The sequence below is a fragment of the Diadema antillarum genome, unplaced genomic scaffold, assembly GCF_040938485.1.
Source record: "Diadema antillarum isolate AM-2024a unplaced genomic scaffold, OU_Dant_1.0 scf00000035, whole genome shotgun sequence".
In the NCBI taxonomy this organism is placed as follows: domain Eukaryota; kingdom Metazoa; phylum Echinodermata; class Echinoidea; order Diadematoida; family Diadematidae; genus Diadema; species Diadema antillarum.
The window spans coordinates 473,317-489,544 of NW_027270924.1; the positions used below are offsets into that span (position 1 = coordinate 473,317).

The 16,228-nt window shown below is 40.1% G+C and overlaps 1 protein-coding gene across 1 annotated transcript; it reads left to right on the forward strand.

Annotated features, from left to right (window-relative positions):
* The first annotated feature begins 3,251 nt into the window (after positions 1–3,251).
* LOC139743731 (synaptotagmin-5-like) lies at positions 3,252–10,477 on the forward strand. The gene is made up of 8 exons (XM_071654184.1): positions 3,252–3,505; positions 5,003–5,073; positions 6,256–6,395; positions 6,994–7,194; positions 7,590–7,844; positions 8,803–8,920; positions 9,556–9,746; positions 10,361–10,477. The coding sequence occupies exons 1-8, from the start codon at positions 3,252–3,254 to the stop codon at positions 10,475–10,477; spliced, it is 1,347 nt and encodes a 448-aa protein (XP_071510285.1).
* The last annotated feature ends 5,751 nt before the right edge of the window (positions 10,478–16,228 follow it).

The following is a 16,228-nucleotide window of genomic DNA, read 5'->3' on the forward strand; positions in this document are numbered from 1 at the left end:
TAAATTGTCGGATTTTGCCACGATATTTCATGCGCTGTTTAGATCAAGCAAAGCTGTGTGCCTTGAAGATATCACTCATGGGTAGCGATTACTAAATGGGAACAATGAAGATATATGCCTACCATACATTATGTGAAGCTACTTGATGATTCGCTTGTATCTGTGTGTATTTTCATACACCAGAAATACACACCGACAAACACATACAAGCAAACAAACACATGCACACATAATTACGTGCTTATGTTTTCATTTCATTTCATTTATTAAGTTTCCACAAAAATTACACTTGTAGAATTACATCGATTGATTAAGAAATAGTAGGAAATACGAAAAAAAAGATGTAATTCAACTTTACATGGCTACTACTTCACAATTGCCAACTATGGAGAGCACAATGTTAGTTGTGAGGAAAGAACTCGATCCATCGGTACCAAATTGTGTTGGCAAATGATATGTATGACTGAGAACATTAACTTGAAAGACAACTACACTGACAAGATGTACTTTCCAAGTCTGTCTCGAAGCGGGGGGGGGGGGGGGGGCTTGAAATGGTATCATGAACGAACATTGGCACGTTTGTTTTTAGGGTTTCCTCTAACCTTTTTTATTGTCCATAACCTTTAACATGGCCCCGTGTCCGATTTTACTTTGGTCATCCAAACAAAGGCCAACCCACACAATTCATTTTTCTCTCTTCACTTTCAAGACATACATGGTCTGTTGCTGCGAGATATATATGACGAATATGAACATGAATAATGGACTGTGTGGGTTAGCCTTTGTGGGAGCGACCAAGTCATTGGACACGTTATTGACCATGAAAGGTTAGAGGAAACACTAAGCACAAACCTACAGTCGCGCAGGCTTTCCTGTCTATTTGACTACTTTCATGGACAGATGTCATCCACTTCAAGAAGACGTTCAACATTCCGTCATGATACCAGTCAAATTTCGAAAAATTACAACCTGACATCATTGTTGTCTTTAAAGTTAATGTGTTCAGTCATGCCTGACAGTTGTTGACACAATAATAGGTAGAGACCAGTGGAAAGAAGAAGAGTTCTCTTTTCCTTACAACCACCATTGAGCTCTTCATAGTTGACAATCATGAAATGGTAGCCCTTTTAAAGTTGGATTATATATATATATATATATATATATATATATATATATATATATATATATTCCAACTTTAAAAGGGCTACTATATATGTATATATATGTATATATATATATATATATATATATATATATATGAATATATGCAGTACGAATATATATATATATATATATATATATATATATATATATATGTATATATATATATATATATAATACGTACTACATATATTCATCACATAATATCATTTCACTCCCTCCCCCCCCCCAGCTACAATAGATTTCTCAAGATATTTAAGAAAAAATATTATTTTGAATAATGAAGTACTATATTACTCATTGATATGTTGCTGGGCTTTGTTTTGTTTTGTTTTGTTTTGTTCTTTAAGTTGGATTATTTGTATATATATACATATATATATATATATATATATATATATATATATATATATATATATATTCGTACTGCATATATTCATCACATGATATTGTTTCACTCCCCCCCCCCCCCCCAGCTACAATAGATTTCTCAAGATATTTGAGAAAAGATATTATTTTGAATAATGAAGTACTATATTACTCATTGATATGTTGCTGGGTTTTTGTTTTTTTGTTTGTTTCTTATAGGAGTATGCCATGTCATAAGAATAACGTGAAATACTAATCCCAACCCTGATATGTCTTTATTAATCTTCTTGACGTGTTTGTTTTTGTGTGTGTTTTGTGTCTTGTTTTGTTTTTTGTTTTGTGTGTGTGTGTTATTTTATTCATTCCTTTATTTATTTTCTTAGCAGACTACACTTCGTTATTTGGCCCCGTCCAGCACTCCCACGTATACGGGAAGTTCAGGTCAAGCTCGCACGATAAATGTCATTCGTCATATATACATCAGCTAAGGATGTTACTCCCATCCATCTAAAAACTATACGAAAAAATAAAACAGATAATAACAAAAAAACAAAACAAAACAGAGGTTCAACGCCCACTACTCTCCTCGCGCTTGCATTAATCATTATCTGATCTCGATAGATGCCGGTCGCAGGCGGCGCCCTATGCTTTCGAACCCCGGCCGCTGTCACGAGCGGTTATCGCGTTAAAAGATCAGGGCTTTTAGAAATAAAACACGTCGTCTCTTCTTTGTCTCTGCTTGCTTTCGCACCGAAATAAACGTGATACGGGGGCCACAAAAATAGATGTCTCTAACGTGACCTTTTCACTACCATTTTCATCTCAGCACTCCGAATGTATGCTGTTTGGTGATAACAGATCAGCCCTTCTTGCCCCTGTGAATAGTACAATTCCACGCCACACGCTCCAGTAGAGAAAAATCAGACATAAAGAATGACAAATGTTTCACCTAAATCGAAAGCAAAATAAGAATGCTATGTATGGAGTGTTTTAGATTTCCGATGTTTTCACGATTCAATCTTTAGTAACAAACGTAATAATATTGAAGTTGAGAGAGTTGATGATGTCATCATTAAAACACTCTCTGATAAGCCAGTTCAGGGTTAGCTCATGAGCACATTGGTACGTATGACCTTTCTTTTTTCTCAGTCGGTTAGGGGCACTTTACACTTATTTCTAGAGCGACATAATGTATAACTTTACTTAACAATTTATGAGATTCATCAATCCTGTTCAAGCAAAGAATGAACTTGCGTATATATAGACCAGATGACCAGAATGATCCGTTAAGACTTGGGAAACATCTTTTTCATGACTTCCACTGAACAGCTGTTGTATGTATTACCAATCTCTTTCTGGTGATATTGCCAAATACCACTTTTGCTGTCAGGTGGATGTGCTGGCACGCAGCATTTATAAGGATTACATGAATAATCATTACATCACAGATGCTTATCTCAGTGAATGGTAAAAACCAATATGGCTGCTGGTACGGTTGATTTTTCCCCCTGCTCATGTGGAGTGGAAGTGCAAATTGGCTTATTGAACAGTGAACAAGATTTTACAAACGTCCTTCTTGGTCTGAGCTTGCTATATCTATCCATCATATTTGTTCTATTGCGCTTTTTGAAAAAAAAAATGAAATCAAAATCTTAATGTGATAAAGTCAGAATCATAACCCGCACTAAATGAATGTCCTCATATCATTTTCACAGTAAGCCATGGAATATATCCTCCTCATCGCATCGATATCAGCCGCATTTACCCTCGGTGTCGTAATCGGGGCCCTGGTGTGCGCCTGCTACGTGCGGAGGCCGAGGCGACCTGTGCGAGGCGAAGAGAGCTGCAGCAGCGACGCGGACGTCGAGCCCGCGGCTTTCCTTCCTTCGCTTCCCACGCCGGAGGATGAAGGCTTCCATTCCCTACGCGGGCAAAAGAGGGCGTCCTTCAGGCGACTGGACGCGTCTCTTGACGGGTACATTCTTATATTTTGTATTAGTTTGTTACATGTTTGTTTGTTTGTTTGTTTGTTTATTTGTATGTATCTGTAATGGTACAAGCGAGTGTTAATACCTTTTTTCTCCTTATTTTTCTTTTTTTTTTGATTTGGCAGGTATAGCAAAAATTGTAAGACTGTAAATCCGCAAGATAAACAAAAAAACAAGTTTTCTTAATACGGGTAAGTTGGACAAAATGGAAATTATATAAAAAAATAATATTATTGTATAACTTACAGTCACACGCTAATATTTAGGGTAGGTTGTTTGCCAACACCTGGAAACCGATGGTTACCGATTGCACACCAAGTCGCAAAACAGAAACAAAATGGTACCATGGTTGGTTACCCTGACGATAAATCGATCGGTATGTCCGTCGGCGTACGACCGTTCGCACGCTTTCTCTCTTTCTCTCTCTCTCTCTTTTTGGTATGAAAATTACACTCATTTCCTGCAAAATTCTGAAGTCACAACACACTATACCCTTAGGGTGAGCACATTCTCGTAAAGCTGTGAGTTAATGCAAATCGCTGTTCTTCGTGTTCTTTGCATTTAATGGAACAATGGCCACAGAACGAGCGTATTATGGCTGTTTGTCTCAACTTGCCACACACTATGTCTGCCAGAAGGAAACCCACGTGCATAATTATTATCACGTTGAGGTCTCATTACTGAAGACACTTCCACCTGCGACCTGAGATGGCTCTGTATATGTATGTAGCACCAGCATTTAAAGTGAAATGTCAACTTTTAATCGAACCCAAAAATAAAGAAAATCACATTCACACACACGCACACACACACACACACACACACACACACACACACACACACAAAGAGAGAGAGAGAATATAGTGAAAATTTAATTCAGATTGAGCATGAACTAAGAATATTGTCCGCAAACAGAGAAATATGTTTTAACCGTTCACAAATTCATCGTTGCAAAAACCGCGACAACGCAAAAGCAATTTATTGGAAATAATGCACCATCTCCTTACATTCTCGTCACCTAACGACAGTCTATGCAGATTTGTGTCCAAGCGATTATGGAGAATGTTATCAATATCTATGTTCTGGAAGACTATTTTGAAATTTTAAACCATTCGATAGCTGTTTTAGTGTTCTCATGGTTCTCATGAAACCTCCACCATACAATTTACTGTTTCCACTTTCACCGTACTGGCAGTGACCTGTGGAAGTTAAGTTGAACATTGTGTAGAATTGCGTTTTAACGTATTTGGCACAGTAGGATGACCTGACACCAAACGGCATTACCCATCAGTCATGTCAGTTGCAGGTTTTCACCCACGTCGAAGATGTGATGGTGTTGTTGAAGTCGTCGGGTCTTCTGTTTGTTTGTTTGTTTGTTTGTTTGTTCGTTCGATAAAATCGTTCCATCGTTGATTATGTGTTATGCGTTTTTGTAGTTTGTTTCTGATATTTAAACCTTCGATCTCGTGCTCATATTTTCCCAGATCGGAATCGACCACGTCATCGTCCGCGCCTCCCCTGTCACCTTATCCAGCGAGCTTCACAATACCCCGAGGTGAGCTGCAGTTCCTGATAAACCCTCCTACGACCATTAGATCGACATGCCAATGTCGTTGCGTGCAAACAGATGGTCGATGGTACTACCATAAAAGAGTTAAAAGTTGGCCAACAAGTAGATTGTGGTTCAGTAACATCGACCATAATGTGTGTGAAGACGCTCCGATTTTTCTCTCAGTTTTGGCGGGCATTTGTAGTTGTCATCAAAAATGATAATGTTGGGTTCATTGTTAGTATTTTTCATGTTTTTGTGTTTGTGTTTGTTTTTGGTTTTTGTTTTGCAAGAGATCGTACATAGCAAATGCAGCGTTTAATACATGAGTGTGATACAGGACCCTGATGTATTAAATCTTAATGAATGAAATATATGGTTGAAGAAAATCGCTAAAGAAACAAATAAAACGGATAATCCGGTAAGATATGTGTCACTCTGGACACCTTGTGCCTTTCAATACCATGGCAAACTAAAAAAATACAATATCCAAACACTGCTTTGCTGGTCCACAAGAGTTTTGTTTAGTTTCATTCTTGAGAATGCGATAAATTTACTGTGCACTCAGACAAAAACTAAAGCCCTACCATTTTTCTGTGACTGAGCTTCTAGAAACATCAGTAATAGAATGGAATGAGTTTACCTCCCATGCACAAACACAACTAAAATCCGACAACATAATACCTCTTCAGAGGTTCAGGAAAACTAAATAGATACATCGGTTATGTCCGTAATTACCTTACTCGGCAAACCTTAAAACACATAAACAGTGCTTTTGTGCTATTGCTGCGCAACACAGGTCGGCTGTTAGACATATCTAATGGGAGTGACATTTCTGAATTATGAACGAAACATTAAGTTCGACACCTACTTAACGAAGAAAATATAAATAGAGGAAAATGAGAGGCAAATACTTAACAAGTGAATGGCGAAGGCGCATTATAAGTACGTATCATGACGTGGAAGGTGACAAATCACGTATCTTGTTCACGCAAACGTCAACGTATACGCGTAAATCTGCGCTTGGGGCAGACTACCGATGAACCGAGCACGTTGTACACAACGTGCATTCTAATGGTATTCCCTAAGCAGATTTCAAAGTAGCCGAGATCATTTATTCATCTTTCCCTCGCCCCCTCTCTCCTCTCGCTCTCTCCTTCTCTCGACTTCTGCCCCGACTCACAACAGCTACGTCGTCGGTGCTCAGCGATTCCAGCGTGTCTCTGGAAAAACCTCAGGTGCCGGTTAGTCCGAGGACGCCCTCTATGAGCAGAAAACTCGACCCCGCCCAGCTGGACCCGAGTTCCCACATGTACAAAGAGATCACGGTAAGGCGGATTTTCGTCGTTGCTCTTGTTGTTGTTACTGTTGCTGTTCTTGTTCTTGTTGGTAGTGCTGTTGTTGTTGTTGTTGCTGCTGCTGCTGTTTTCGTTGTTGGTAGTGATGGGGGTATTGTTGTTGTTGTTGTCGTCGTTGTTGTTGTTGTTGTTGTTGTTGTTGCTTTTGTTGGGGTCGGTGTATTTTGTCTTAGTTAGGCCTACTGTTGCTGGTCTTTTTTTTTCGTTGCTGTTGAAAACGTTGGTTTTATGTTTTGGTTTTGGTTTCGATGAAGATAATCTACACTTCGGAGAGATACACAAAGCAGTCTCTTTATTATCCGGACACATTGCATCTTCAGATTTCATTTATTTTTCTGACCTGGACGAAATGACTGCTGTTAACATCATTTCGTTTTAATACTATTTTGTTTATTGTTTTTCACTACCACACTCAATGAAACAGAGCAAATTGGCGCATATTCCTGTTTATATTGACGTTGTATTCACAAATTTAGATTAATTCTCCAAACGATTGCTATCAAACACTGACCAATGCAAAATCTGGAGGAAGATCAATAATAGATATAAAAATATTCTTTCATCCCAGTCACAGAAAAGGAAAGTCTCGCAAGAGGGACCCACGCTGGGCGTCATGAACTTCTCGCTCAAGTACAACGCGGAGATGGGTCTGCTCACCGTGCGTCTCATCCAGGCCCGTAATCTGCAGCCCCGCGACTTCAGCGGGACGGCCGACCCGTACTGCAAGGTGTTCGTCACCCCGTGGGCTACCAAGACGCTACAAAGCAAGGTAAAATGGAGTGGGTATATTATTTCTCTGATACCTTATAATTATTGTACCTTGGAAGAGAAACTGAAGGCACGGTGATATACTGGATAAAGTGTACTTGATACAGTAAATATACCTATCGGAAATCGACTCTGCAATGGTATGCCCCATGTTTTTGAACAACATATCCCTGAAATAGTAGGCCTATTTGTATGGTAGGATCGAGATGGTATATTGTACGAACTGGATAGGATTCGAACCAACACCTCCTGTTCGGAGGCGAGAGCCTTATCCACAATCCTGCAGTGCTTCCAAGGTCTTTTGCTGTCTTCGTCAGCACTTCCCGTCCCCCTCTCTTTTTTCTTTAAATGATTCACTGTTTTTGTGTATTTTTTTTTCTTTACTCTCGCCCACAGGTCCATCGAAAAACTGTTTACCCGGAATTTCGGGAGAGTTTCGTTTTTGACATTCCCGAGGCGGACATCCATCGGCAGACGGTTCGCGTCCACATCTACGACTACGACCAGTTCTCGCGGGACGAGTGCATCGGAGTGGTGGACCTACCGCTGACCCACGTTAACCTGAGTGAGAAGCTGGAAGTGTGGAAGGGCATCCGGGCCCCGCCCTCCGTTCGCGGATCTCAGGTAGCAGCTCATGACACGAATGTGATCGTAATTGTGATACTTGATTTTGCCTAATATACACATATAGACTATCTAACTATCTATCTATTCTATCTATCTATCTATCTATGTACTGTATCTATGTATCTATCTATCCTTCTATCTATTTATCTATCTATCTATCTATCTATCTATGATAAGTAAATACATACATTAAGGGTGTGTGGTATGTGTATGTATGTGTTTGTGTGCGTGGAGAGAAAGAGAATTACATTATAATTAGAATTTTCTTCCTCAAGTCACATGAAAAATATGTCACCACGTAAAAGTAAATGCATTTACCACGTAAAAAAATGTAAATATAAAACATACATTCTTTGTGTGTTTGCGTTGTTTGTATGTGTGTGGTTGTGTGCGTGGAGAAAAAGAGAATTACATTATAATCATAACATACAGCAATGGTTTGTATAAAATAGTGAATGCATTCCTGCTTCTCGTAAAATCGGACTAAAATTTGAGATATAAACCAAAACTAGAGCAAAAGATCACTTTTCTTCCTAAAGTCACATGAAAATTATTTTACCACGTACTAAAGTAGATTGATAATCTTCATGTGACAACATTTTTCGCGAAAGCTTACATAAGCAGTGCCTTTACTAAACAATAAACTTAGTACAGACCTGGCATTTGCGCGTTTGTATGTGTGTATGTGGGTAGGCTTATCTATCTCTATATCTACATGGCCATCTAATTACGTATGTATGCATGTATTATGTATGTATGTATGTATGTATGTCTGAATGAATGTACGTATATATGTATTCATTTATCTATCTATCTATCTATCTATCTATATGAATCTATCTCTCTATCTATCTGCTATGTATAGGGCCTATTATGTATGTATGTATGCATGTATGTATGTATTCATCTATCTATCTCTCTTTCTATCTATTCACCTATCCATCTATCCATTTATCTCTGTAACCAGGGGCTAGTCCAGGAGCTAGGAGACCTCATGTTCTCTCTGTCCTACCTGCCTAGTGCCGAGCGCCTAACGGTCGTCGTGATGAAGGCTAGGAACCTTCCTACCGTCAACTCGGCTGAAGGAAAACAGACTGCAGGTTGGCTTTAACTCTTTCTGAGTCAATGGGTCATACAATGTGCACAATTTTCACACACAAATATGGGGCAGGTGATAATAAAATGATGTGGCAAGCACAGGGTTAAACTGACATTTCAGTTGCAAACTTTGGTCGCTCATCTGTTTTTTTTTTTTTGGTTGTTGTTCAAATTGAGTCGAGTTAGTTTGTTAATATATCTCAAAGCCATAGTTATGATTTAATTGTTGCTATAATACCACATAATATAGGCCTACATTGTATACTATTTACATCACGTAATTAGTGGCATCATTGGTTATCATTGTTATGAATATAGCTTTTAACATCATTATCGTCGTAATAATAAACATATTGTTACTTGCTTAATGAGCCTTCTGTTATCTGTCTAGTTTGAAAGTGGCCTTCCTCTCAATAATTATATTCCATATTTTCTTCGTTCTTTTTTTATCTGAATCGGAGTCAAGAATAAACACGATGCTATCTTATGATGATCATTTTGCGGATTGTTACTTTTGAGGCGATACAACTTTACATCTTTTTCAAACTACGCTATATTCACATCTGCGTAAGACTTTCCACTGGTTAGCCTGGGCGCCTCTTTCACCATTTCACTCGTTTGATTTCAAACCTCTCAGCTGACCCGTACGTGAAGGTCTCCATCTTTTACGTCAGCAAGCGGCTGAAGAAGAAGAAGACATCGACCAAGCATGCCACCCGCCAGCCCGTCTTCAACGAGGCTCTCGTTTTCAACCTCGACACCGACTTCCTAAAGCACCTCCGCATCGAATTCCAAGTCATCCACGAGAATCGATTCGGCCCCAATGAGGTAACTAAAAACGATTTTTTTTTTGTTTTTATTTAAGATATACCCAGGGTCAGTCAGGGAAAAGCAATCATATGAATTGACGAGTACTTCGAGAAACTACTGGCGAAGTCAGTGACCACGGACAGGCCTTGTATATGTCAGCAAAATGTCCATGGCGAAAAAAGGAAAAATGACTATATAATAGAAGGCATGTAGACCACACGGCGGTGAACATAGAAATTGTTGCTTCAATTTTTTGTTATTATTTCATTCTCTCCTTAATATCCCCTTTTCTGCAATATTTTTAAACAGTCATTCTGAACATTTCCCTAGAGTTACAGTGATTGTATGACCAAACGACCCTATTTACTCCTGACGGTATATCATAATGTCTATTACTGAACCAGCCTGTCTCTTTCTTTACACCTTGTTTATTTTCATTTAAGGACACACCTCACATTTGCATTCCGTTTATCCTCCAAGGACAAGTAAAGAAGTAATGCTGATAGAAACAAACGGAAAGAGTACAAAGCAAAGACACAAACGGACAAAAAAACAAAAAAAAAATCAAAAAAAAAAAAACCCAGACTGATTGTTAATATATGTATGAAATACGCTTTTGAATGTTATTGCAGATCTTGGGTCGAGTGGTGGTCGGGCCGGAAGTAGAAGGGGAGGAGCTGGCACACTGGACAGACATGATGCGCTCTGGTAGCAAACCCGTTGCCAGGTGGCACCGCTTGATGCCCTGAATGGGGCGGAGTCAGTGCAGATTGGAGCTAGGGACGGACCACGCCCCCTACCTCTATCTCTCTCTCTCTCTCTACACTATCCCCCTCTCGGAAGCTTTTGTCTGCACATGTGCGACGGGTGCAAAACAAAACAACAAATCATCGAGATTCATGCGCGTTGTGATTGGCACATCGTTCCTGTCGTCTGTTCTGCACTCCATTCTGGTTATTTGGCGGGAAATGAGTCAGAATTTCGGACTATGATGGAGACTTTATAAGAGGAAAAAAGGGAAATATGACACTGAAAAGCGATTGATACCTTCACTGTGCACGGAAATGATCACTTAGGGCCGGACTATTTTGAGCATGAATGATGAACGATTGTGAATCGGGATGCTGTGATATGTCAAAAACTGATTAAGAAACATTAGTGAGTGACGTACCATGGAAGTTCACCAGCCATCACGTCAAAAAAAAAAAAAGTTCTCAAACAATGAGATAAAGGAATATTTGTGATCTGAACAGTTGCATCGAATTTGTTCGTGCTGGATTGCAACAAGAAAGCTGCAAAGCCTGGAGTATTCCATCATGTTGCGGTTGACTACAAGGTGTGGGCAAATACGAGCGCTACAAACCATCTCGGAAATGAATGAATGCCCTCATCCTCGAGAAAACAAATGCAAAACGGACACAGACTTGGAAAAGAAAAATGACAGTATAGTAAAAGTGTGAAGTCAGATTCCAGTTAGCATTCAAATTAAAAGGTTCATCGTTTCAATTGAAAAGTAAAAAAAGAAAGAAGTGATGGTGTCTGTTTAAGAGAGCTGTGCTATTTTCTGCACGCGGACTTGCACGATGCAGATCGAAGTGTGTTTACTGGATACTACGCATTGCCGGGGGTGGCGATACCAAAAGAAACAAGAAATTTGTTTCGTGAAGTGATGTACTTGAAAGGAATGATGTATTGACACAAACGGTTGTAATTTGTCACACCAAGGCAATCAAATCGAGTGCTGTTATAATCACAGTCTGAGAGGGAATCGAGAGAAAAATCTATTGACGTATGGAAAATTTGCTGCCGTGATGCACTTCTGTTGTTTTGTGTTTCCTACAATCCAAGTAAAACGGCATCACTCCACTTAACTTATCATTGATGGTTATGGAGATTCCATTTCATTGTTTTGTTTGTTTGTTTGGGTTTTTTTTTCTTTTCAATGACCTTTCGCACGTGGCAAAGACTGACGGTCTTCCTCTATTATGGGAGAATTCAACGAAGCCACACCCATGTAGAAACTTAACATTTGCACGGAGTACGAAGCGCTACGAGTCTATTACGAGGTGAATTGGTAATGCATGGGTTAGAATTACAATTCAATGAACGAAAGAACCATTGACTCAGGCGCTACTTAGAAAGTCATATACATGTACGTATATACATGTAAATAGCTGAATGACGGATATAAGGATATCGGTAACATCATAATAGTGCGAGTCGGAAGTCCGCAAAAGGAAGTGAAGATGTCGTGCTTTGAATCAGGAATACGAACGGAATGTATAACATTTCACTACACGCATAAACAAGATGAATGTCTATTCTCAAACACATAAAGACACACACACACACACACACATACATGCACGCATACACACACAGGCATATGATACACGGAAAAGTACTTGTACAGCACACACAAAAAAACCCAACAGGCCATTGCTTTAGTTTGTTATTTCTGCATCACTCAGTGCATTCTTAAAATTCCTCTGAGAAAATGATGGAAAAGCTGAGTGAATATGCTCAAATTTAGCCGCATTTTCATTCCTTGCGTCATTCAGATCCCTTGCCTATCTCCGGAATCGTAAAACATGCATGATTTACGTTGTCATGGTTTTTTTAATTATTGATCACGCTTCATACCACACCAAGCCAAGGCGTAAAACTATCGCTGGAAGATAATCTGAGGGAGGTGAGGTAGCGTGAAGTGAATTAACGCCTCTAAAGGAGAAATGAGTGTAACTTTTTATTTTGAGCTTTCGAATGTGTAAAAGACGTGCCTGTCGACTACCATTTAATCTAAGAATGGAATAAAAAAGGAATTTCCAAGAAAACCGATATCTTTCTCGTCTATGTGATTTTATGGGGACCAGCAAAACACTGGCCATTCTGCTAAAATGGTGCGATATCTGATTTTACTTGATGAGCAGAAATTTCTGAGGAATAAAAGCGTTTCTACATAAGAAAACATACAAATTACCAGTGCAGTCTCTCGAGAGAAATGCACTTTTATACCATATTTATTTGTTTTTCATTTCTTGAAATCATACAAGCGGAATAGAAGCATTTTACATAGAAAAAAAAGAAAAATACCAGCTAAGTCTGTCGAGAAAAAATACACCATTGTACCATGCTTGCTTGTTTTTATTTTCGTAAAATTAAAACGTTTTCATTGATAAAGTTAAAAGCTTGAAATATATGGCTTACTCATGATCATAGGTATATGGCAACAGACTCATCACAATTTTTCCTCTTTTTTTTCATAGGATTGGTGTTTTATAATGTAATTCAAACACAAAGCAGCTTTTATAAAATAAACATGAAATGTACATAATGGTTATTATTAAAAGTACAACTGTTGATGTATTTGCGTCTGTCTGTATGTGTGAGTGTATTGTGTGTGTAGACAATTATCTGTGTCTTAGTAAGTCTGCATGTGTTTTCGGGGGTGACACAACATTTGCTCCTGCGGCTATTGCTCCGGTCTTATTTTCTTCAAAGACTTAGGGTTAGGGTTAGGGTTGTGGATTTGGTTTCAGGTTTAGTTTGATATGAAGATTAGGGGTTAGGGGTTAGAGTTATGTTTGTGGATAGAATTTATGTTTAGCTCAGCGTGCAGATATTTTCATGAGAGCAATTCTTGCAGGAGGATATGTCATAGAACCGTTTTCGGGGGGGGGGGGGTCCGTTGTGGCTCAGTGGATAACACCACGGATTAAAGATCACGAAGTTCCTGGTTCGAGACCCATGGCTGGAGCGGTTGCGCCTCGGGGAAGGCATTTTATGCTTATTACCCAGTTTTTCGAAAGGGACTAAAGCCGTAACGCCAGTCCCCTTGGTTGCTTGCTTACAAGCGTTTACACGAATAGTGGTCACGTGAAACAAATCAATTCAACTTAGGTCAACAAACGTTCCTGCTGTTAGCCCTGCCGGAATATATTCAACACCGTAAGTTCTGAATGTGCGTGTAAATCATCATCAGTTTATTTCAAGATTTCACGAAAGCAGGTGTATGTGTGTGTGCCTGTGTGTGTGTGTGTGTGTGTGTGTGTGTGTATGTGTGTGTGTGTGCGTGCGTGTGTGTGTGTGTGTGTGTGCGTGCGTGTGTGTGTGTGTGTGTGTGTGTGTGTGAAGGAGAAGGAGATCACGGCGCTATCTACACAGATACATTATTGGGAATGACAACCATCATGAATGATCTTGATGAATGAAATTAGATATGGCAGTCGATGATTTTGATAAAATATTTCTATATTGGTGATTTAATTGAAACAAAACGTACTATACACGCATGCGGAAAAATCAGGTTACATGCATAGTACCACGTGATTAACACAAGCAACAAGCTGATATTCCTCACAGCGCCTTGGTGGTTTACCAGAATTCATGCATGATTTCGACTGCTTTTCACCACTTATCCTAAAAATAGCCAAAGATAGTTATTAAACCTCTCCATTGCGTAGCTTAAAAGCGCATTTACATACATGTACGTGGGTTAACATTTTATCTCATTTCCCTATGTATGGATAAAACCAAAAATCAATTGGAAATTGTTTTCGGGTAAGGGAGTACACATGTGCCCTATTATTTCTCTAAATTCTCAATGTATTTCCATCGATTCCTATTTGAGGGGAGACACCCTAATGAAATAACACTACAAATATCCATCCTCTTCTCAGAAACAACACACACTCTCTGTCAATCATTTATAGAAACTCATTTAACTGGAAAGAATCTTTAATTCACCAGAGGAAAATTGTAAATGACCTCATACGAGAGACTCGTCGCGACATTTACACATTAATTTCAAGTCCATACTCTGCCGAAAACCTACCACAAGCAACAAGAAACAATCGTTACGGGGAGGGGGCGGGGAATCAGATGCTAACTCTGGATCAAGCTTGAGTAAAGAAATCATGTCGATTTTGAGCCACTTCCTTGAGTAGAACAGTCTCACCTAGAGAAGGTGTCAATTTTGATTTATTTCGGTGGGTTACTAAGCTCGACTGGAGAAGAAAGCCTTCTTTGCCATGGACAGCAGGCCTATAACGTTTGTCCGAAATCGCGGCATAGTGGCAATGTAGAGCAACGGGTTAATGGCCGAGTTAAGCCAAACGAGGTCGCTGAGCCGCTGGACCGTTGCGTAGTCTGCACATCCGTTCTCACTGAATGTATTGCACTGATTGACTAACGTGTAAGGCAGCCAGCAGACGGAGAATACGAACACAACGAGGCCCAGTGTGAACGCAGCTCGGCGAATTTTGGCGCCTTCGCGGTTTATGTGAATGCAGGTAGATTTCGTTTGAGACGGCGCCGCGTGGCCAGAAGATCTCTCAGACAACGCCGGTCTTTCGGCCGGGTCCGCTCCATCCCGGCGTCCTTCCGCTGAGCCGTCGTGGCCAGCGGCAACTTGACTGTGGTTCTGCATATCATGTGCTAGTAGCGTACTGTGGTGTCTCACCCGAATACCGTGGTTAATACTAGAACCAAACAATCGTGAGCCATTTGACTTAAAACGTATTATGCAGTCATTACTGCTGCCACCAGTAGTCTGCTTGTTCGTACTGACAATTTCAGATCTTTGTGATTCATCAGTGTCGATCCCATTCGAAGAACAGTCGCTCTTCTCACGATCCCGTTTCTCTCGATCCAATCGCCCGAAGGTGTCATCATCGACTTGGTATAGTGATTCAAGAGCTAATTGACGCGTGGACTTGCTGGAAGGTGATATGACTTTAAGCTGATTCCTGCCTGCACTAGTTTTCCTCGTTTGCTTTGTCAGAGTGTTGCCTGGACAGTATGGGTGGTCAACTTGTAAGTCACTACTGGTTCCAAGGTCACGTGAGGTGCACGGCTTAAACGAGTCAACAAGATATATGGTGACGCCTTCCAAGCTGGATACGCTACGATGACTTTCACTTCTTCCGGTACCACAAGAATGCCTGGGCTTCCCCTCTGCAGCAGGGACAGTTGTTACAACTTTGGCAGCGATGTCGCTACCAACCTGAATATCAGAACCAGGCGAGTCATTGACGCTGATGTCGCCTGGCTCAATAGCATTGGGCGTGTTGTGAATTGTACTCGGGTTTGTTACGCTTCGATCAATTTTCATTCTGACCCGGCCATCCGATATTGTCTCGATTTGGGGAACGTTCTGAGAGGCAGCTGAATCTCCTCCTCCATTGAATCCTTTGTCGAAGTTCTTTTCTCGATTGTAAACACCTACGAACACTACAGCATTGAGATACACGATGACGATACTTGGAATGAATACACCAAAACATGCGTAAAATATCGTACCAGCCTTCCCGGGAATCAGCTCCCGTCGACACACGTCTTCGATGTACATTTCGTACCGATTATTGGCCAACCATGCCGGGATACTCAGCAGGCACAATCCCAGCAACATAGCTATCCAGCTCACAGCAACCATGACCTGCGACCGTCCGTTTGTCAGAAAGACACGATATCTGTGTTTCATCGTCACCATCCAGTATCGA

Bases quoted from the DNA above. Each gene is read 5' to 3' on its own strand.
- LOC139743731 (XM_071654184.1), top strand. From the start codon at position 3,252: ATGGAATATATCCTCCTCATCGCATCGATATCAGCCGCATTTACCCTC. The intron at 6,396-6,993 runs GTAAGGCGGATT...CTTTCATCCCAG, and splicing joins ACATGTACAAAGAGATCACG to TCACAGAAAAGGAAAGTCTC. The intron at 8,921-9,555 runs GTTGGCTTTAAC...CAAACCTCTCAG, and splicing joins TGAAGGAAAACAGACTGCAG to CTGACCCGTACGTGAAGGTC.